At 44.4% G+C, this 21,807-nt stretch overlaps 1 protein-coding gene across 7 annotated transcripts in view; it reads right to left on the bottom strand.

The window, feature by feature from the left end:
• The window catches only part of ATP6V0A1 (ATPase H+ transporting V0 subunit a1), a 31,428-nt gene that overhangs the window by 7,540 nt on the left and 2,081 nt on the right, over positions 1 to 21,807 (bottom strand). The window contains exons 5-21 of one of the 7 annotated variants that reach the window (XM_059489176.1): positions 21,629 to 21,757; positions 17,263 to 17,366; positions 15,511 to 15,637; positions 13,670 to 13,752; positions 12,966 to 13,059; positions 11,440 to 11,652; positions 10,709 to 10,859; positions 10,380 to 10,519; positions 8,831 to 8,988; positions 7,639 to 7,729; positions 6,817 to 6,935; positions 6,334 to 6,550; positions 5,672 to 5,779; positions 4,945 to 5,013; positions 2,778 to 2,885; positions 2,175 to 2,192; positions 344 to 461 (exon numbers count right to left, since the gene is read on the bottom strand). In XM_059489176.1, the coding sequence (XP_059345159.1) occupies positions 344 to 461; positions 2,175 to 2,192; positions 2,778 to 2,885; positions 4,945 to 5,013; positions 5,672 to 5,779; positions 6,334 to 6,550; positions 6,817 to 6,935; positions 7,639 to 7,729; positions 8,831 to 8,988; positions 10,380 to 10,519; positions 10,709 to 10,859; positions 11,440 to 11,652; positions 12,966 to 13,059; positions 13,670 to 13,752; positions 15,511 to 15,637; positions 17,263 to 17,366; positions 21,629 to 21,757 (2,047 nt within the window). The remainder of the gene's footprint in view (positions 1 to 343; positions 462 to 2,174; positions 2,193 to 2,777; positions 2,886 to 4,944; positions 5,014 to 5,671; positions 5,780 to 6,333; positions 6,551 to 6,816; positions 6,936 to 7,638; positions 7,730 to 8,830; positions 8,989 to 10,379; positions 10,520 to 10,708; positions 10,860 to 11,439; positions 11,653 to 12,965; positions 13,060 to 13,669; positions 13,753 to 15,510; positions 15,638 to 17,262; positions 17,367 to 21,628; positions 21,758 to 21,807) is intronic. The other 6 variants (XM_059489170.1, XM_059489174.1, XM_059489175.1 and 3 more) reach the window with 6 other exon arrangements.

The following is a 21,807-nucleotide window of genomic DNA, read 5'->3' as shown; positions in this document are numbered from 1 at the left end:
ATATTAATACAATAGTATTGATATTAATATATTAATAATACTATTAATATATTATTATTATTATTATTATTATTATTATTATTATTATTATTATTATTATTATTATTATTGCTATTATTGCTATTATTGCTATTATTGCTATTATTATTGTTGCTATTATTATTATTATTTAGCCTTCTGATGCCCATGGAATCAAATGCACCATTCTCTCTCCCTCACCAACATGGGAGACATCTTTGATTAGAAATAAATGCACACCCAGCAGTGTGCCAGGGGAGCCCTGGGAGGCCAGACAGACAGACAGACAGACAGAGGCCCAGCCCAGCTCCCTGAGGACACTCACGGGCATGGGCCAGGCTGAGGGCCCACAGGCGCAGGTAGGAGGCTGTGTTGGAGATGCAGCCCAGGCAGTACTCGATGGTGTGGATGGCCTGGTACACCACGGTGTCCCCAAAGTCAAACTGCAAAGGAACAGAGGAGAGGGGAGCTGGGAGCATGGGTGGGTGGGCACAGGGGCAGGGGGACTGCTGCTGTCACCAGGGACACTCTGTGTGACACTGCACACTGACACTGTCTTCTCCTGGTTTAGCACGCCAGGGCCGCAAATGAAAAATGGATCTGGTCTTGACAGGTTTTGCAGAATGACAAATGCTGTGATGTGAAAATTGTTTTCTTATAGTCAGATATTCCAAATTCATCCATGGGCTTAGCCAGGAAAAGACTGTTCAGCAGAAGGTGGTGCTGGTGTGCACTCCCTGCAGGAGGGAGGCAGTGCCCCAAGCTGTGCTGTGTGTGCCTCTGCTACAGGAGCAACAGGAGCATTCTGCAAGACATGAACCTGCCCTTTTTCAAAGCAAAAATAATGCATGAAGCTACCCTGAAGAAGTCACATCTGTGTACCATTCACTGGCAAAGCCTCTGTGCTTTGGTAATTTTCTGCAATAATAAAAGAATTTACAAGGAAGTCTGCCATGTAGGGCAGTTTTTTATCCTGCAGCTTGGGAAAGCATTCCCTGCAGTTTGGATTTAATCCATGCTTCAGAAACTGCTCAGATTTAAGTGAACATGATGTTTTAAATACATCCAGTGACTAATTCTCCAGGCATGCACACAAAGCTATTTATATTCTTAATTCTCCCCTAGTACATCCAAGGCAATAAATATTTCCAACAATTCAGTTAAATTAGCTGTCAAAATCCTAATCCTTTCTCCACAGAACATGAGATGTGAAGTTCTTCACTAAAAGCTGCCCCAGCCAACAGTTCCAGCTCTGGACACAGGAGGGAATGTGGGAAATGTTTAAACAATGACCTTTCAAAGCAACTGCCAGGGAGAGCAGCCACTGAGGCAGGAGTGGGAGCACTGGCATTGCTGTGGGACAGGCCTGGTGGGCTGGCACATTTTCCAGGTTCAGGGAGACACCAGAACAGGAATCCCCTTCCCCTCTCCTTCCCCCTGTTCCACACAGGCCTGTGCACAGCAGAGCTCTGAGCAAACCACTCTCAGCACAATTTTCAGCAGCAGTGCCCTGGTTAAGCTGTTCTGATTTCATGCCATTTGCATTCTTGTTTTTGTAGTAAAATTTGTTACCTGCTAGTGCTGAAACCTACACTCAATCCTGCATCAGTATTAAACTATCAGTTTTTTAATACTTTTTACAAGTGCTTATGAATGAGCAGTTTCTCAGAATGGAGCTTCTCTTCTACACAAAGCTTCTGGCCAATTCAGTTTCTTGAACTACATGAAACTGGACTGGTTGTGCTGTATTTGCTCTCTGGGTCAACCAGCATCATCCTTAACATGGCAGATAGTTTGTGGGAAGAAATCTCTTCCAACAGTTTGCTGCAGCACAGAATTAAGAAAGCCACAACATTAAAAAGCTTCTTTGGAGGCTCAAAAGTGAAAACTTTTCAGTTTCAGACCTCCAGCTGAACAGTTCCCCAGGTGACTGGGAACAATGTGCAGACAGGGGATCAGACAGACAAGCTGTACAGATGAAGTCATTAAAAGTCTGTGGATGTATGTGTGTATGAATTAAAAATGGCCTGTAACATGAAAACAGCAAGATCTTTTGGAAAACAAGAAGCTGTGACATAACAAATTCCATTCAGCACGTTTTACACCCATGGGAAATGGCCCAGGTACACATGAAGGCAAAGCTGCTGTGCTCTTACCACCTCGTCCTCTGTAGGCTTGAAAACACAAATTTACATTTAGTGCAGTGTTTTGATCACATGAATCATGAACACATTCAGCAATTCCCTCCTAGGCAGGCCACAGAAAGCAGTAATACATCCCATGCACTGCAGAGGCAGGATCTGCTGCAGTCCTTCAGAGAGGCATCAGAAACATCAGAAAAACCCAACTACCTGAGATCCATTGGTTTTCTCCTCTCCCAGAGGAAAGGGAAGTAATTAATGTTACCCCCAGCAGTCAAAATGAATATATGAACAAAATTTCAGTGCTGCAGAAGTACAGCCCCTGAATTTCAATATATTTTCCACTGGCAGATGTGGAGAGGCAGATGTGGCACCTGGGAGTGCTGTGCACCCCTGAGATGGTGACACTTTGGGGACAAACAGAGCCACATCTCCCAGCATATACAAATTATGCTGCTTTTTCTCTGGAGTCACCAAGAGACAGAGAGTGAGAAAACTGCTAGAACACACTTCACTGGGAATGCTGCTGTTTAAACAGCCTGGAAACAATAAATCCATCCCAGTGAGCTCATCCTGCTGCCTGCAGTGCCCTGAGAGCGAGGATGCTCAGGTGCTTACCTCTTCCCCCTCCTCAGAATGGGTAGATAACTGGTCATGTTGAATGATCTCAGCATCCTCCTCTGTTGGGCCATTGCCCACCCGGATCCCACCAAAGTTGTGCGTGCCCTGACACATGCAGAAAAGAAAGAGCAAAGTGTTGTTTGGGTTTTAGTGCAAAAGTGCAGGTTTCTCATGATTCCATGTGTAGCAGCAGCTCACAGAGGAAAAAAAAAATATTAAATATTAAATATAAAATATTAAGGCCCAGATTAAGGCAGGTAGAATTCTATTTCCCAGCTTGGATGGGAAAGGTGCTGATTCCTGCTGGGGCTGGGGAAAAAATAATAAAAAAAAAAAGTCTGTCTGAGTGAATCCTTGGTACATTTCTACAGTGTAACTGCAACCATGAGGACAATAAAGGCACAGCTCTCAGAGGACATCTGCTAGCCCCACATCCTGCCCAGCATGGACACAGCACTGCTGGGTGCTGGAGCAGGTCATGGAGCTGAACACAAACACACACACATTTACTCCCACCAGCCTCAGGCACATCAACACTGCATGGAAAACCACATCTTCCCTCTGTGCTGTGCAAGCAGGGCCTTTTAGAGACATTTGTTCTGCCATTCAGCATCTGACCCTCAGCTGCACCTCCAAAGGGGAAAGAACAACACACAGACTGAGCTGAAACGCTGAAATTGGGAGCAGATTTTACCTGACCCCTGGGTCTGACCCCAAGAGAGACAAACTATATCATCACACATTGAAATAAACCCTGTGGCCAGCTTCAGCACTGTCTTGGGTCACCTGGGACACAGGATGTGACCTGACTTGCCACATCTGGACTGCAGAAGTCCAAGGATGCCCATGCAGATGAAAGAGGCTGAAGGTGCCATGACCTGGTGCTTGCACAGACCAAAACAGCTTCTCTGAGTTCTTCTACCTCCTTTGTCCTTAGAAGCCTGCTTTTATTTTAGGCTGAATTATAAATATGCTCAAAATGCCAGATATGAATTAGAGACTTTGCCAGGTTTCTAAAAACAAATTAGGTAGGCGTTTATGCTCTGAAAACAGAAATAAAATATTAACAACTAAGACAATGCCTTTATTAGGATTTTCAGTATCTCTAAAACACCACAAGTCACTGGTGTCTGCTGTCAATATTCTGTTTGTGTATTTCTAGCCTGTGTGAACTTGCACTCAAGCAGCCTTTCCCTTGCACTTGACTCATATCCATTCCCTGTAACCCAGCCAACCTAAACACAGCTCCAACTGTTTACTTGATCCTTCTAAGCACCCTTCACACAAGGCCTCCCCTCACAGCTTCCTGATGGAGATGCATTTCATATGCTGGATGGATCCTGCACAAAACATCCATTTTCATTTCTGTGAGGAGACCACAACGTCATGAGAGAAGCAGCTGACATGTCCCTCCCAGCACCCCTGGCACCTGGGGAGCATGGTGTGCTTCACACAATCAGCGAGATTCACACCTCCTAGGCAGCCAGGCAGATTCAGAACTAAAAGGCAGCTGAAATAGGGGAAAGAACTAAAAGGTAGCTGAAATAGGGGAAAGGACTAAGTTCTGGGGCTGCCACAATCCTCAGCAGAAAGCTTTGGCAGCAAAGAGCCATCTGTAAGCTTAGAAACATGTAAGTCAAAACAACTGCCAACAAGAAGCTTGTTTGTGCACAACTATTTTATAATAATTTCAGGTCAAAGTGTGTACAGGACAGATGTGTCACAAATCCAACGATTACTGACATGGAGTTGCTGGAGGCATCACATCACTGTCTGTTTGGGAACACGTAATGCAAACAGAAATGCTGCACTGAGAAGAAGCCTAATCTGTGTTAAAGAAATAGACAAGCAGAAGAAAAAAAGGGAAGAAAATTTAACATGGGGGGATGTGGTAGCAGGAAATCCTGTGCTGCTCTGCAGCTTGGATTCAGCAGCACTCCTGCAAGGAAGCGTCTCTGTGCACGCACAACTACCATCCTCCAGCCTGGGTGTTCATCCAGAATGTATCAATTTGGCTAAACTTTGCTCTTTCCAAGAGAAAGTGGTTTTCCACCCTAAAGGTGCACTTGCCATTCCCTTATGAAATTCAGATACATTCCATGCTCCTTTGATAAGAACCAGACACAAAGCCAACTCCCATCAGGCGAGGTTGAAGTGCACTCACTGTTGCAGCCGCTGCTGCCTCGAGCGCCTGCGCGTTCGTGCTGCCCTGGGCCTCCTCGGGCTGCCCTTCCTGGGGGAGGATGGATGCAAGAAAAGACAGGGGAGGAGGAAGAAAACAAAAAGAGAAAGGGAAACGAATGGAGGGGACATGGGAGGATGAAAGGTGGTCAGAGAAGGGAGAGGGAGTGTCTGTAACTGAGCTGATCTTTGGCGCGCTGCACATTCTCTGCAGCGCCACGTTCCTGCATCTCACACACAGCTGGAAACAGCTGGAAACCTACACAGCACCCCAGCACACAGCCTCTCACGTCTCTAAATCTCTTTTAGTTGTTTTTTTTTAACCATCCAAGCTGCTTTAACAAAGGTAGCTGAGAAATCTGCCAGCCAATTCCATCTCTGTTTCCCACTGCCAGCCACAGAAGCGCATCCAGCAGCCAGTGAGGCTGTTCCTAAACCAGCTACCAAAGCCCAAGCCAGAGACACTGTTCTGATCATTACCAACAAAAGGGGTTTTTAAAAGCAGGTTTGATGCTGGATCCAGATCTGGGAAGCAGGCAGGCAACACTCTGTCTCTGTAACACCCACCTGCTGGTATGCCCAGGAATATGCAAAAACACTTTACAGGTTTCAATGCAGTGTGAACCCATGAATCCAAGCTCAGGATGGAGAACACAGCTTTTCAACCATAAACAGTTTTCATATGGAAAATATAAAAGGGAATCACCCACCAAGTGTTTTCTCCTTAGATACTGCTGGCGAAGGACCAGGGGTTTGGCCACCAGCATCCATGGCACACACAGCAAGGCCACCACCACGAGGAAGCACTGGAGCCCTTTCTGCAAAAAACACAAATCTCAGGTGATTCAGCTCAAACACACACAGAACCCAGCGAGAATGGCTGAATTCCCAGCATGTGGATGCACCAATACCTCACTCTCTTCTGGGAACAGCAATTAAGTACTTAATGTCTGCAGCTGCCACCTCTGAGCACAGTGTTTAATGCTGAGACTGGGTTAGAATGGGGAAAAATCTGAAAGATCCTGCAGAAAATTAGAATTTGGCAGATGACTGATACTGCTGAGAGGAAATAGAGTTGGTGTCTCAGATAGGCTGAGAGGAATCACACTGCAGACATGGGACAATATTCCTAATTGCTTTCCACAATTAATCAGGATCCACATGTTCTGAAGCCACAGCTGACTTATGGTCAGATAAATAAAACTTCCTGGTATAGGGATTATTCCTTCCTTCTACAACATTACATAGTGTCAGCCTTCAGAAATGCTCTGTCACAGTGGAAATATGTTTCCTGCTTGATTTCACAATTATGACAACGAAACACTCCAGTATCACAAAGCATCTCTGATTCTGTCCTAGCAAGAGCACTCACCTGCCCACTGTAAAGCATCTTATTACTGGTGTCCTCATAGGAGAACAGAAACATGTTGATAAAGTGTATTAAGAGGCTGGGTGCTTCCTTGGAGGTGTGAGCATCATAGGCTGTCCACTTGTAAAATATGAGAATAACAAGGTATCCAAAGAGGGAGGACATGAAAATCATTTCAGGGATAAATCCAAGGTATATGTTCAGTGGCTTCTTAAAATAGCTACAGGGAAGAAAAAAAAAAGAAAGTTGATATTAGATTTGGTTAGAATTAGGACAAAACTCTTTTAATAAAAGTGTAAAGAGAGTGGAGGGGCTCAGCAGCTCAACAACAGCTGGGCCTGGAGCACAGGAACTGCCTGACAGGCACAATTCCACACAACCAGAGACAATGCACTGCACCTTCCATCAGGAGGTATCCCAAACCACACAACACCCAAAGCCATTCCATTGCCCCCACCATGAGAAAACCATGAGCAAAGCACTTACATGTGGTTGAGGAGACTCAATGCCACACCAAAGAGCATCTGGAAAATGCCAAGAATCACAGACATCTTCATCTTAAAGGAATTGAGGAAAGCCAGCTTATTGCTGGCAATATTCCAGATCTGTGGAAAACAACACCTAGTCAGATACCAGGGGAAGGAAAACAGGAGGAGGAAAACACTCCCTTTAAGCTAAACATTATGAACCAGTCAGGAAGTGTGAGGCTGAAAAAACCAGGTTTTTAAAAATGTGTTTGTCCTATTTTGGGGAAATGAGCAGACAAGCTTTCAGCTGGGAACAGCCTGACAGTAACTGAGCAGGAATCAAACCTGTTTTCATGGTACCTCACAGGTGCAGGAGAAAAGAGGCTGTATCCTTAACAGAGAGAATATGATTATCCATTTAAAGGAACAATTACACACAGCTCTGATTTCCTGCACTTTGTGCAACCCACACAAGGTTTGGCATATATTACAAGCAGAGTTAAGAGCAGAGGTGTTGAGGCAGGTACAAAGTGACAAGGGATGAACAACTTTCCCCAATGTAAAAAAGTAACTTCAGAAAGTGATTTTCAAGGCTAATCAGATTTGATTAAAGCACTGCAGTTAGAAAGGGTGAGAAAGCAGCCTTTAATGGACCTCAGAACAAGGGTCTCTATCCCAAATTTGGCATCTCAGTAGGAATTCTATCGTTCAGGAGCATGGACTTGCTAAGGGAATGGCTGAGCTGGAAGATCTTTCACAGAGCAATGAACACAAGTACTTTTCTTTCTGCTGACACAGAGGATTTTGCCCAAAAGCCTGCAGAGGAAGGAGGAGCTCTTACTGGGTCAATGCCAAAGGGGTAGGGCCCACCAAACACCCCTGGGATGGCAGGATCCAGCTGCAGCAGGGGGGTGGTCTCCAGCAAAGCATCTCTGTTTGGGAACAAGATTATAAAACATTAACAACAGCAATGCCACCCTCCTTCTGTAAAAAAACTAACAACACTCTTCCCTTGTGAGAGCAAGGAATAGCTTAAATTGAGAGAATTTCAAGGTTGTAGAAGCTGGATGGTGCTAGAGATTTTCCCAATGGAATAAAAACCTGTTTCTTGATTTTTTACTCTGTCACAAGGAAGACAGGTGCAGGAGGCAGGAATCTTGAAATGTCTGTAGGGAAATAGATGAGAAACTGCATTTTTGTAAGTTTTCTGGGGGAAAAAAGCCATTTTTTTGGCATATTTACATCCCTCTTCCAAATCTACCTGAGACAGAGGTCAGAAATTCTTGCTTTCCTGAACTGGAAGGACAATGGGGAAGGACAAGTCACCTGCTTCTCACTGTGTGTCCCAGATTGCAAGGTAAGATGCATTATTCTATTTGCCATTTGTATGGCAGTTGTCTCCTGTTCATTTGGCAGTTTTCCCTATCTCTTTCACACCCAATCCTCCCTCTGGGGAGACATCTGCTGATAACAGCTATTGAATGTCACTGCATGGCTGACAAGAACTACAGCATCCCACTGGGACATGTGAGCCCAGGGGGAGGAGCCAAGCATTCCTGCCTGGATATAATCTGGAGATTCTAGAACACCAGCAAGGATTCTGCACTGGATTCCCCAGAGGAGCAGCAGCTGCCTCTGCCCCTGGATCTTCAGAGAAAGAGACTGCACCTTTCTCCAGTATCCCTGCTCCAGCAGAACCACCCCTGACACTGCAGGAGGGCTCAGCCACAATTCCAATGGGACTGATACCAACACCCTGACCCACAGGGTGTCAGGTTGGGTTCTGACTCTGGCAGTGTTGGTTTAGTTCACTGCATTGTTTATTTTATCCTTTTATTTTCTTCCCTAATAAAGAACTGTTATTCCTGCTCCCATATTTTTTGCCTGAGAGTCCCTTAATTAAAAATTTATAGCAATTCAGAGGGAGGAGGTTCACATTCTCCATTTCAGGGGAGGCTCCTGCCCTCCTTAGCAGGCACTTGGCTTTCCAAACCAAGACACTGTGTCTACAAAGTTACAAAGGTTTTACTCACGACCAGTTGGCTTTATTGAACATGGGCCTGACGCTCCAGGAGGAACCAAACATGTTGAGGGATTTGGAGAAGCAGTCATTGTAGATGAGGCCTGTGTAGGTGGAGAACAGCCCCATCAGCAGGATGATGTACCGACCACTGAACACCATGTTGAACATCTGGTGTGAAAACCCAAAAAGGAACAAAAAGTCCATGAGAACTGGGAATGTTGGAAACCTGGATGCTGAGAATTTTAAATTTTCTGTGCTGAAAGGCACAGACCCACAAGAGAACACTGCATTTGACCTGAGGCTTTGGAGAAGACTTCCAAAATTCATTTATAGCATTGGGATTATGGTGTGGAGTTGGTTAGAAGTGAATAATACCACAGGGTGAAAAACTTAAGAGTTTGGAGATTTAGAATATAGAAATAAATATGAAGCAACATGGAGGTTTTAGGGTGGAGACTGGTTGTTCCTCTTTACCTTCTTCTTTCTTCCTCTCCATGGGTTTGGGTGGTATTTTGTAATTGGACAGAAAAGTCCACATTGCAGCTTTGAGTGATCAGTTATTGGGTTAAAAGGGAAAATAATCTAGGTGTGAGTTCTTTATTGGATAGTTTAGTCTTAAAAGGCCTTGTAACAAGAGATTGTTGGCCACTTTGTGCCCTGCTAATGAAGGGCTGCAGAACTCACTGCTGTGAGACTCATAAGAAACTTATAAGAACTGATAGCACTGATAAGACACAATAAACACCTGAGTCTGAACATGAACCATTGTCTCAAGTGCCTTCAATCCCAACCCTGATGGAGGTAGAAAAAACAGAGAACCAACAAGGGAAGGTCACTCCTAAAGCCAAACCAGGGAAATCAGTCTGTTGTGGGATAAACATTGGCCATGTGAACCAAGAGCCCAAAATCTCTGTTTCCCCTTGGCAGGGATTAAGGGTGCAAGAGGGAGCAGAGCAGCACAGATAATGAGGATAAAGGGGCAGCATGGATCTCCACAGGGGACCCAGAGCAGCTGGAGAGGACAAACTGCACAGCCTGATGCAACTCCCAGCTGGCAGCATGAGTTTGGAACCAGGAGCACAGACCTTGCCAGTCTCCTCCAGCCCTGCCAGTGTATCTTAACTCTGGTTCAGTTCCTGTCAGCCCTGAGCCAGCAAAACCAACCCGGAGCAGCAAATAGGAAAAATACCAGGGATGGGGTATAAACTACAGGAACTGGGAGTTTTGCAGTGGCTAAACCCAACTATGATCCAGCTAAATTTGGGGTGATTTGTTTATGCCAACTTACCTACTACACTTAATAATTTCCTTCAGACAACTGAAATTAATAATTTCTTATAAATACACAAAAGGAAAAATCAAGGGAACTCAATACTTTTATGAAATTACACTGCTCGGTGTGTGTGTGTGCTCTTCAGGCTTCCCAGCCTGTCCATGTGCTTCAAAAATTCCAAAGGAGGAGTAATGGGCATTGTCAGCTCAAGGGGAAAAGGATGGGAGTAAACCAAGCTGCAGCTCTTTGTTTGAAATGCAGAGCTCAGCACCATCTGCCACTTTACCTCATTGTCACTCTTCTGGGACAGAATCCTGCTCTCCCTCAACACCATCCAGACAGCAATCAGAGTCATCAGGATTCCATGGCCAAAATCCCCAAACATCACAGCAAACAGGAATGGGAAGGTGATGATGGTATAGGGTGCTGTGAAGGAAAAGACAACATTCCCAATTTAGCAAATGTAATTCCTCAGCTTCCCCTCTGCTATTGAAAGCTGATGAGTCTACTAGAATTTTCTATTAGAGATTTCCACACAGGACAGGCAATACAGATAAACACCACAACTAAAAAATTTGAGACAGAAATCTTGGATTTTTCTGCATCTGAATTTACCTGGATTGATTTCCCGATATGTCCCAATGCCATAAGCATCAACAATGTTTTGAAAGCCAGAAGTAAACTTGTTAGTTTTGTTGTATGTGGGTGGGGTTTGATTGGTTTGCATCCTGTTTAAAATAGATGGGACAGTGGATCCGCTGTGCTCCTGGTAGAGAAAAACAAAGGGAAGATCAGCAAACCCACCCTCAGAGCTCTGGAGGATGAAGTCCAACACAGCTGTCCCCATTTGGAAAACTGCAGGCTTGAGTGTTTGCAGTGTGCTTGCAAAATGAGACACTGCAGCAGCTCAGGAAGGCTGCCAGGATTCCACTGCTCTCCACTTTGTGCAGCAGGAGTAAAGGTGAATATTGTGTAGGACAGACAAAAAACCAAAAAGCAGGTGGAAGAACTTCAAGAAACTCAACTCTCTTGACTATCTGAGCAGAGGGTGAGTTTGCCAACATCCTGGAGAGCTCCTCTATCCAGACACCAAGACCGCAGAGCCCAGCCAGTGTAACTAAGCCTCACACACAGTAAAATCCTCACCATTCCAGCCTTCACCTGAACTTTAAGCTTCTCACAACTTTGTTACTTCTTTTATCTCTAAACCATCATTCCTGCATGCTAAATAAGCTGTCCTCTGTGATTCCAGCAGCCCAAGGGATGGTGCTCAGAGGCTCACAAAACAGAAAAGGCAATGAACAGTGAACCCATGTGGTGCTGCCACAGGCACAGCATTTACTCACAGTGCCTCTCCTGAGGGCAAACTGGATGGAATCCAGGTCAGCAACAGGACACCACACTTCAGCAATCAAGCACTTCTGTGTCACATCGATATTGCACAGGTTCAGGGTGTGGTAAATGGCCTTCATCTTCCTCACTTTGATGAACCACACGCGGATGTTTTTAGCAGCTGCCTGCAAAACCCTCTGCCGGTGATCCTCAGTTTGGTTCAGCACCTTTCAGACAAGCAGGACAAAGATGAGGCCAAATCATGGGCCAAAGATCAAGGTGCACCAACAAGAGAAGCTTTCCCACAGAGGATGAACCACCAGCCTGCTCCCCCACCCCATGCCTGCAGTCTGTGATGCAGTAATTAGCCCCCACAGTAATTAGCTGTGCTGAAAAGCTTAAGAGCTTTTTCCAGGGACACTTGCTGATTATTTTCCTCTTCCAGCTCCAAGGTCAATGGTTGTTTCAAACGATTAACTGTGCCAAGATCACAGGGAACAGTTTTACCTCCACCCAGGTTAAAAGAGCAGAGAAGAGCTCTGCAAGTAAAGGGTGTGCTGCCTTGAAAAAACACACTAATCACCCTGAAAGAGTTGTTTACTGAAGGGAAAAGGAGAAAGTGTTTCCTACTGAGGGTGTTTTCCAACTGGAACATATGAAACTCAGGCCAAGTCAGATTTCCAGAGTAGAAAGTCTTAGATTGCAGGGAAAGTGAGGACAGAAGGCACATGCAGCTTACAGCAGTTACATTGCTTCTGAATTCCTGTCTACTTTAAAATATCTTTTGAGCTACACTGCACAACTCCCTGCTTGAGACAGTTTCTGTATCAAATAAGTAGGTCATATTCAACCCTTTTTTCTTTTAGTTTCTGAACCTTTTCTCAATTTTTGTTGCAAATCCCTTAAGTCTTTCTACATTTTCACATACTGCCTTTCTTCCTTGAAGCAAGCACCAGCTATTTCAAAGGTGGCACCCACGAGATCTGGGTACTAATTACATTTTACCAACACAGGCAGCTGCACAAGAGATTAGCTGTAAAGCAGAAGCTCTTCAGGACAGCACAATGTGAAAATATACAGACAGGCAGAAAAAGGAAGAGGTAAATTAATGTCAGCATTGTTGTATCTCAGCTTGAAAAAAGTTTAAATGTTTTCAAAGTACTTGCAGATGGAGCAGGCAGTTACACAACATGCTCTATGGGATCTCCCTACATGAGTTCCTCTTTTCTCACTGGTGTGGAGTTCTCTGTAATTATTTGTTTAGAATACATTGCTTAGCCCTCCACCCATCCCAAATCCTGACACAGAACCAACTGAGCAGTCCCCAAACACCTCTCTTGCACTGCTGGTCTCAAGCTACCTGAAGGTGAAAACAAGGTTATATCACAGGGGCAAAATCCTCCTGTTTTAACAGGATCCAAAGTTTCTCAATATAAGTTTCAACCACATTATTAAAAAAAGAAAAAAACAAAAAAAAAAAAAAAAAACAACAAAAACAACAAAACAAACAGAGAAAGGTAATTGGCCCCAGTTCTTTTACCATCTGAAGATCATCAATTCTGGTGTTGACACCAGAAGCCATTTCCTTCCTCTCCTGAGGTGTTTCTGGGCATGGGTAGAGGGAGGCCCGGAACCTGCAAGACAGGGGAGCACCTCAGTGACAGAGATGGAAAGAAAATCAATCACTCAGGGGGGAGCCAGAGGCACCTGGAGAGAAGTTTCTGATCAGCAGAGACTGCCAAGCACAGCTCCATCCCTACATCAATAAGTCAAACAGAAAAGTAGAAGTGCTTTAGGCCAAAGCAGAAGCTGAGTGCTAAAGAAAACAGAAGTGGGAGAGAATCCTCAGCTCCCTGTGCTGCCAGTGTCTCCAGGCACTGTCATGAGGCTGGGCAGCCATCCAGCCCAGGGGAGATGCTGCCACACCAGTGCAACTGCTGACAGAAGCAGTCATTGTTGTCTCCACTGTGAGAATATCCCACTGATGTCCATCAGGCCTGCCCCAGAAATCACCACTGCCTTGGTTTTCTGCATTCCCTAGCACAGCAGTGGTGTACTTTGAGCATTACAGGCTGGGGAGTGGCAAGTGTGACTGTAAAATGTGTTTCAGTTACTTCTGGCACATTTAATATCTGCTCCTGCAGCCACTGTGGAACAGGGAGTTGAGAAATATTGAAATAAAGTCATGGCAGTGTGTTTCAAATAAATGAGGGCTGCCCAGCTCTCAATTACAGACTTTCATACCCTTCACAGATCTTCTTGACTCTGTTCTTCAGCTGGTCACCTTGGAAGAAGATGATAAATACAGATTTGTGCACATAATCCCCCTAGAACAAAGGAAAGAATTGTAGAAATTAGCATTGGGTAATTACCAGAATTCTAATTTTCCTCTCACTGAGTCTGTCCATCAGAGCTCAGATGTGCACAAAAGGTCAAGAAATGTTCCTGATTAACACTGAACAGTCACAAGGAGAACAATTTTCTCAGCCTCAATACATAATACTTGCACTGTGTTTGTGTTCACTGAAGCAAAATGCTCCAGGTTATCCATTATTGATTCTATACAATCCAGTAAACAGGAAAACCTGGTAAGATCTCCAAAAATAACAAAGATTTTATCAGCACTTAGTGCAGTCAGCTCACCTACAGAATCAAGCCAAAAGAGTGAATGAAGATTAAAAAAGTGGATTTTAAGCAGTGTGGCTCCCAGGGAGACCAGAGGCACATTCCTTGCACAGCTGTGTCTGTGGGGGCAGCCAGGGCCCCTTTCCTGCATTTGTTGACAAGTTATTGTTCTACCTTACTTAGGAAATTTTAACATAATGTTTCAAGAATAATTACATGAGGTGTAACCTCAATTTAAGGAAGTTCTGCACAATAAGAACAAAGTCTGTCCTAGCAGACAGATGATTCCACAGGTCAGCTACCAGTGGTTGGGGGGACAAGGGAACACATCAGCCTCACATGAGAAAGAGAGGCTCTTACTGAGCTCAAACCCACAACCCTGAAATTAAGATTCTCATGCTCTAACTGAGCTAGCCAGTTGCAGGGAGGGGCCATGTGGGTTTGCTTTCTGGAGGGGCCGCCTTTTGGAGGTTTTCTCCCACATCAGGACAAATTCTGGTGCCCACATGGGGTTCAAACCCATAACCCTGAGATTAAGAGTCTCATGCTCTAACTGAGCTAGCTGGTTGGGGGAAGAGGCTGTGTGAGTTTGCTATCTGGAGAGGCCCCCTTTTAGAGGTTTTCTCCCAGATTTACCTTAAACCAGCACAAATTTTGGTGCCCAACGTGGGGCTCAAACCTATGACCCTGAGATTAAGAGTCTCATGCTCTAACAGAGCTAGCCAGTTGCAGGGAGGGACTGGGTGGGTTTGCCATCTGGAGAGGCCCCCTTTTAGAGGTTTTCTCCCAGATTTACCCTAAACCAGGACAAATTTTGGCACCCAACGTGGGGCTCAAACCTATGACACCGAGATTAGGAGTCTCATGCTCTAACTGAGCTAGCCAGTTGAGGGAAGGGGCCATGTGGGTTTTCTTTCTGGAGGAGCCAACTTTCCAAAGTTTTCTCTCAAATTTGCCCAAACCAGGACAAATTTTGGCACTCAATGTGCGGCTCAAACCCACGACCCTGAGATTAAGAGTCTCATGCTCTAACAGAGCTAGTCGGCTGGGGAGAGGGGCTGTGTGGCTTTGCTTTCTGGAGGGACCCCCTTTTGGAGGTTTTCTCCCAGATTTACCCTAAACCAGGACAAATCTTGGCGCCCAACGTGGGGCTTGAACCCACAACCCTGAAATTAAGAGTCTCATGCTCTAACTGAGCTAGCTGGTTGCAGGGAGGGGCCATTTGGGCTTGCTTTCTATAGGGGCCCCCTTCTGGAGGTTTTCTCCCAAATTTGCCCTAAACCAGGCCAAATTCTGGTGCCCAACATGGGGCTTAAACCTATGACCCTGAGATTAAGAGTCTCATGCTCTAACTGAGTTAGCCAGCTGCAGGGAGGGGCCATGTGAGTTTTCTTTCTGGAGGGGCCTCCTTTTGGAGGTTTTCTGCCAAATTTACCCCAGACCAGGACAAGCCCCCTTACCGTGACGGGGTCCTCCAGGGGGTTCTCGATCTCGGCCTGGCGCAGGAAGACGTTCCCGCGGCACACGCGCCACAGCATCCGCTCGAAGGTGGGGATGCGCTCGCGGTTGATCACGCCAGCCACGAACCTGCAAAGGGACAGCACGGCCTGAGGGGCTGCACCTGAAGCCCCCACAGCCAGCACAGCTGCCAGCTGAGGGCTGGCACCACAATGAAAGCTATAAAAATCCTGTTTTAATGTTAGCTCTTGCTGTCGCATTTGTATTTTCTGAAAAATCCCTTCGCCTGGGATTTTTCTCCCGGGAAGCTGAGAAGCCTCAGAGAAAAGGGAAAACAATAATTATCTGATTTGCTTCTCCTGCATTTTGCTCCTTTGGAGTGTGTTTGGAGATTGTTTACCAACAGGTGATTGTTTCATTGGTTTCATGTGAATTGTTTTGACTCTTTGGCCAATCAGGGCCAAGCTGTGTCGGGGCTCTAGAAAGAGTCACAAGTTTTCATTATTATCTTGTTAGCCTTCTGTAAGAATCCTTTTTATAGCATTCTATAATATAATATAGTATCATAAAATAATAAATTAGCCTTCTGAGAACATGGAGTCAGCTTCATCATTCCTTCCTTCATCTGGGGGCAACACAAATACAATAGAGGGCAACGAGGCTGGTGAGGGGTTTGGAACACAAACCCTGTGAGGAACAGCTGAGGAAGCTGGGGGTGTTTAGCCTGGAGAAAAGGAGACTCAGAGGCGACCTTATCACTCTCTACAAATTCCTGAAGGTTGTTGTAGTCACCTGGAGGTTGGTCTCTTTCTCCAGGCAGCACTGACAGAACAAGAGGTCACAGTCTCAAGCTATGACAAGGGAAATATAGGTTGGATATTAGGAAGAAGTTTTTTACAGAAAGAGTGACCAAGTACTGGGATGGTCTGCCTGGGGAGGTGGTGGAGTCACCATCCCTGGATGTTTTTAAGAAAAGCCTGGATGTGGCACGGGATGCCAGGGTTTAGTTGAGGTGTCAGGGAATGGGTTGGACTTGATGGTCTTGAAGGTCTTTTCCAACCCAGTGATTCTGTTAATTCTGTGAATTAAGCAAAATGGAACAACCTCTAAATACACAGAGGTAACACACAGCCAAACAACTGCACAGAGAACAGGCTCTGTTTTTTAACAGAATGCAATAAGCTTTAAAAAATATATCAATTACTGCTTATAGGAGAAACAAATGCATTTAGATATACAGTTTCTAGCTTTCATTCCCCTACAGTCCTGGTACTTTGGCTGCAAGGGTTACAGCAGTCATGGCTGGCAGTGACAATGTCCTGGGCTCATACTCAGACTTCACTGGACCAAACCCCATGTCCAGATAAAGTATTCCACACGTACAAGGAAGCCTGGAAGCAGCTGATAAAGATATACAGTTATTTCAGATCATTATGTGCCCACAGTAGCTACAACTTTCAACAAAGCTCTGAGATCTCAGAATGCCTGAGGAAACAAACAGATAGGCTTGCACAGAACAAACTGGGTTAACTGCTTGAGAGAAACTTGAAAGAAACAGTTTGTTAAATGTGGAGAGAAACTTGTGAAGCACAAACATGAACCGGGAAGTGAATATTTCCTTTTCCCCAGGAAAAGAGCAGAGAGCAAAAGCCAGTTTTAGATCAGCTTTCATCTGCTTGGTGTGGAAAGTTTCTACATCTGTGCTCAAAGCATTGCTGATAATCCCTGATCCAGCAACCCTGAACTGCAATTACCCGAGTCGGAGCGGGGCACCTCTTCCCATCTCACTCGGCTCCAGCAGCGAAGAGGATTCCTCCAACAGGTCTGGATCCGCCATCTGCTGATGATGCAATTCAGCCTGAATTCACAAATCAATTAATATCTAATGAAACCAGTTAGTGGCATGCAGGGAATGAGGAGCCAGGAGATAGTTGTGGGAGACAAAGAAAGAAAAGAAGAAAGGAAAGGAAAGAAAAGGAAGAGCAAATTAAGACAGCAAAAAGAAGAACAAGATGACAGAAAAGACAGCAAGAATCACACATGGAAGGAGAAAAACAAGAGGAAAAATGGAATGGCTCAGCAGGGCTTCCATACGAGAAAGGCTTGAGGATTGTTGCAACAAAAGGGGTTGGGAGATATGTAAGTCTGAAGAAAGGCAGAATTCAAAAAAATAATTCAAGCTTTAAATACAAGTGATGTTCCCAAGAACCATTTTTAATGGCACAAACCAGAGAAACACACTTGACTCATGTATTTCCCCAGATATTAAATTAATTTATCCTTATGGTTCACCATCACACACAAACACTGCTCAGAGCAGGCTGGCAACATGGTTCATCTCTTGGCCAGCAAGACACTAAAACAGGACAGTTTTGCACTGTCCTTCTTTTCAACCAATTTGCAGGCTAAAATTCTTAGGAATATACCTTGTAAGTGTCAGAAATTCAGGTCAAGGATGCTCAAATCATATCCTCTTGTGCACCATCTTCATACTTATTCAACCCCTCCTCACATTTAGTTCTACCTCTGCAGCTTATAAAATGAAATGCCAAAGATTACAGTTCCTGAGCAGAACCAGAGGGCCAAAGTCTACCCTCTGTGGAATGCAGGAGGTCTTTCCCACAAAACCACCAAGGGAACTTGTTAAATCACACTGGAAGGCAGAGTTTGACCCAAGGACACATCACACCCACACACACACAGAGCACAGCCTTGCAAAACCTATGGCAAGTGGAGTAACTTAGCCCCAGTCTCTGTATTTGGGCAACAGTTATGTCAGTGAAAAATCTCCCCAACACTTCACCTGCTACAAATCAAAGTGTTTGCCATACACAAGAGAGTTTTTGCAAGGCTGACACCAAAAGCAGCTCAACTGCTTGTACACACACTTGCTGCAGCTTGGGATGTTACATGAGGGAGGGAGCCTTTCACTCAGCTTGGAAAGGCAACACAGGAATTCCTGTTCCTTTCAACTTAAAGGAGACTTGTTGCAACATCAAAAACTGAATGGAAATTCAGTTCATAGAGAACACAACTAAAATAAAAAAGTTTGGTACCTGAAAATGAAACACACAGACCAAACATCTCAGTGACTGTTTGACATCTCAATTTCAGGATGTTGAAGAACACTAAGTTACAATTGTTAGAGGCTTGTATTGTATTTCCAGTAACCAAGACACTGTTTGTGGTAATCTTTTGTGATGTGCAGCACATTTTAGCAGATGACTCATGAAAAAGGAAGGACAATGTGACACCTTTGGATTTGTCTCACCTGAGAGAGAATTTGTTATATATGTTTAAAATTAGCTTGGCCCATTTGAGCTCTGTGTCCTTTATTCAGGACAAGTCCTGCTTAGAGGGGGTGGAATTACAAAGCAAAACAGTTTAAAATAGACGTGGATTAGACTGTTTACCTAAAAGAAAACATTCTTTTGCAAGGATTATTTGCATTACAAACTCCATGTTTCTTAAATTCATTCCTCAACAACTCTGATTTGATGAGCACAACGATTCTAGGAAGGAAATGGCACAGCAGCAGCAGCTCTGCAGCAGGAAGGATAACTAAAACACTGCTGGGGGATTAATAGAAATAAAAAATTGAGACTATGTGGAAACAGAAGAACTATCCAGTTCCAGTGCAGGAAAACAGGATTCTGGGAAATCTACTTTGAATATGAGTTTTTGCCAGCAATGAGTGAAATGTTAGAGTTATTGTGGAGTAGTTTTTACTGGATGAAGTAGTTCAGGATTGGAATCTCCCAAGCATTTCCATGACAGTAATCAAGGAGCATAAAACAAGAGCTTTCATAATTAAACACTTTTAAATAGCTTATTGATCCCCTAATCAGCATCCAGGTCAGCACCTTAAATCTCAGTAAAGGTTCATTTTCTCCGCTGATGATTGCAGTCCTGCCCTGTGACAGTTCTGGATGCCCAGTGCAAACCCATACAATTCAAGCCCCTTCCAGGTCACAAACAGGACAAAAATCAACGTTCACAAGAACTAAAAAGGATTCATGTCACCACCTATTAACCCAGAGCCAGACAGAAGTGACAGATGCAAAGCAAACAGAGAAAAGCAGATGGCAGAAGAGTCAGAGGGAGGAAGAAGGGACTGCATGCCATTAACCGTTACTTTTCCAGTCTTCTTTTACGCTCACACTCTGGGCAAAGCTCTGAGAAATCTCTCCAGCTCATATGGCTCTTCATAAGCAAAGACAAGAAGACTGAGAAAAGGAGCATAATCATCAACATGGTGTGTTGGAACAAGAAATGGCTGCTTGGGCTGGAATGGTCACAGGAAGAACAAGGGGACATTTTGCCACCCTCCCTCCCACCGTGTTCAAAGTCTGGAGAGCAAAAGCCAGGCATGAAGGAATTGGAGAGTCAGCCATTTCTTGTGCAACTCATAACTATGAATAACACAGTCTTAATTACAAGTTATTGTAGTCTTCAAGTGTTGAAAGTGCTGTGCAAGGGCAGCATGGAGGAAGTTGGCCACTCTGGGATGGTGAGCAGAGGCAGCTCTGGGCTGCTCAGGCTCCCCCCAGCACAGAAAGCTGAGGCAGGTTTAAACTGTCCACACTTACATTTTACTGAACATCACCTGTGAGCTGTTCTGTTTGCTTTTATCTAGAGCAGCACATGTTATTTAGTGTGTTTTGTTTTATTACGACAGAAAACTGTTAAAAGAAACAGGACTATCTAAGCTTTCTGTGGCTGCTTTATGGATGACCTGCCATGGACTGTTTAGAAAATTGATTTTGATCTTTAAATTTAGCTTGATCCCACCACAGATGAAGAAGAGCAGTGGGCAGAGAGGCCAGTAATGAACAAGGCCAGGTTGGATGGGGCTTGGAGCAACCTGATCTAGTAGAAGGTGTCCCTGCCCATGGCAGGGGGGTGGATGGGGGTGAGCTTTAAGGTCCTTCCCTCCCCAAACCAATTTGGGATTAATTCTCAATACAGAAGTGCTCAGCACTTGGTTTTACATGATTCTCAGAATAGGCAGTGCTACTTTAACACAGCAAAGTAATGGATTATCAGGTTAATCCTGTTTGTCCAATGGACACTTTTAAGTGTCCAACAACACTCGAAGACAAAGGTTTTTTTGTACTAAAATCAACCCCACAACCCAGCAGCCCTCACACCAGCAGCACTATCTGTGTCAGCAGTGACTATGACTGGCACAGGACCAACCCTGGTGCCTGAACAGGCAATATCTTATGCCAAAACAACAAAAAACAAACTGTTAGATAAATGGCCTGAAGTGTGCAGGAGTCCAGCTCCACTCGACAATAGCCCTTGTAAAAACCAGGAGCCATTTCCTTTAAGAACTCTTTGATGAAATCCTGAGATTAGAGGAAACAAGACATCTACTCAGCAAAAACATGTCCTGAAAAACACACAGGAGCTCTCTGAAAGAACTGCCAAGACTCTTGAGATGCTTCAGCTTTACAAGGAAGGGTTATGGCTTCTCCCAAGCAGGATTCAAGTCAGTGCCATGAATGGCATTGGAGAAGCTGCTCTCAGGTCCAGTGGAAGTTGCCAGTTCCTGGCCCAGATGGTATTTGACAAAATGTCCAAGACTTTAAATGTCAGCTTTGCTCCACAACTGACCTCTGAAAGCTTCAGGGTTTGATCAAAGGCTCAATTAATTAATTAATTAATTAATCTTCCACTTCAGTGGACTTTGTATTGTGACCCTGATGAGTCTCCACATAACACTTTAAAGGCTGAAGAGAAATTCAGCTCCATTTTAATTCCTCTGCATGTACACCAAAGAAATTCTGACCCACTGGGGACAGTGCTCATTGCAGCACCAAATTTTGGGACTGTTGATGTGCTTTAAAAACTACTCACACCTTAATTATTTTACACAATTTTTAGACAAACCATTGCTTAACTAGAACGAGCCCAAATTAGCATTGTGGGAGGTAAATCATGGGTAGCTATGTGTACTGCATGAAAAATGGAAAACAACTTGTGCAGCTTTCTCAAACAAAGCATAAAATGACCCTGCTGTCCAAAACAGCAACTAAAATATATTTGAGAATAAAAATGGTAATTCCTATGAGAAGAACCAGCTCCCCAAGTGTGCAACCCCACCGGTATTCTGACCTCATCAAAAAACTGCTGAGTTTTACGCAGAATAAACTTTAATTCTGTCAGCTCCAAGAAGTTTCTCTTCAGAGCCTCCTGGTTGGTGTTGATTTCTTTAAGCTCGTTTTCAATTTTCTCAAAGTTGGCCTGGAAGATGTGAAAAGGAGAAAGAAAAAGGACTTAATTCCATAATTGAG

Source organism: Ammospiza nelsoni, chromosome 26 (assembly GCF_027579445.1).
Source record: "Ammospiza nelsoni isolate bAmmNel1 chromosome 26, bAmmNel1.pri, whole genome shotgun sequence".
NCBI lineage: Eukaryota > Metazoa > Chordata > Aves > Passeriformes > Passerellidae > Ammospiza > Ammospiza nelsoni.
This window is presented reverse-complemented; position numbering and strand designations above follow the sequence as displayed.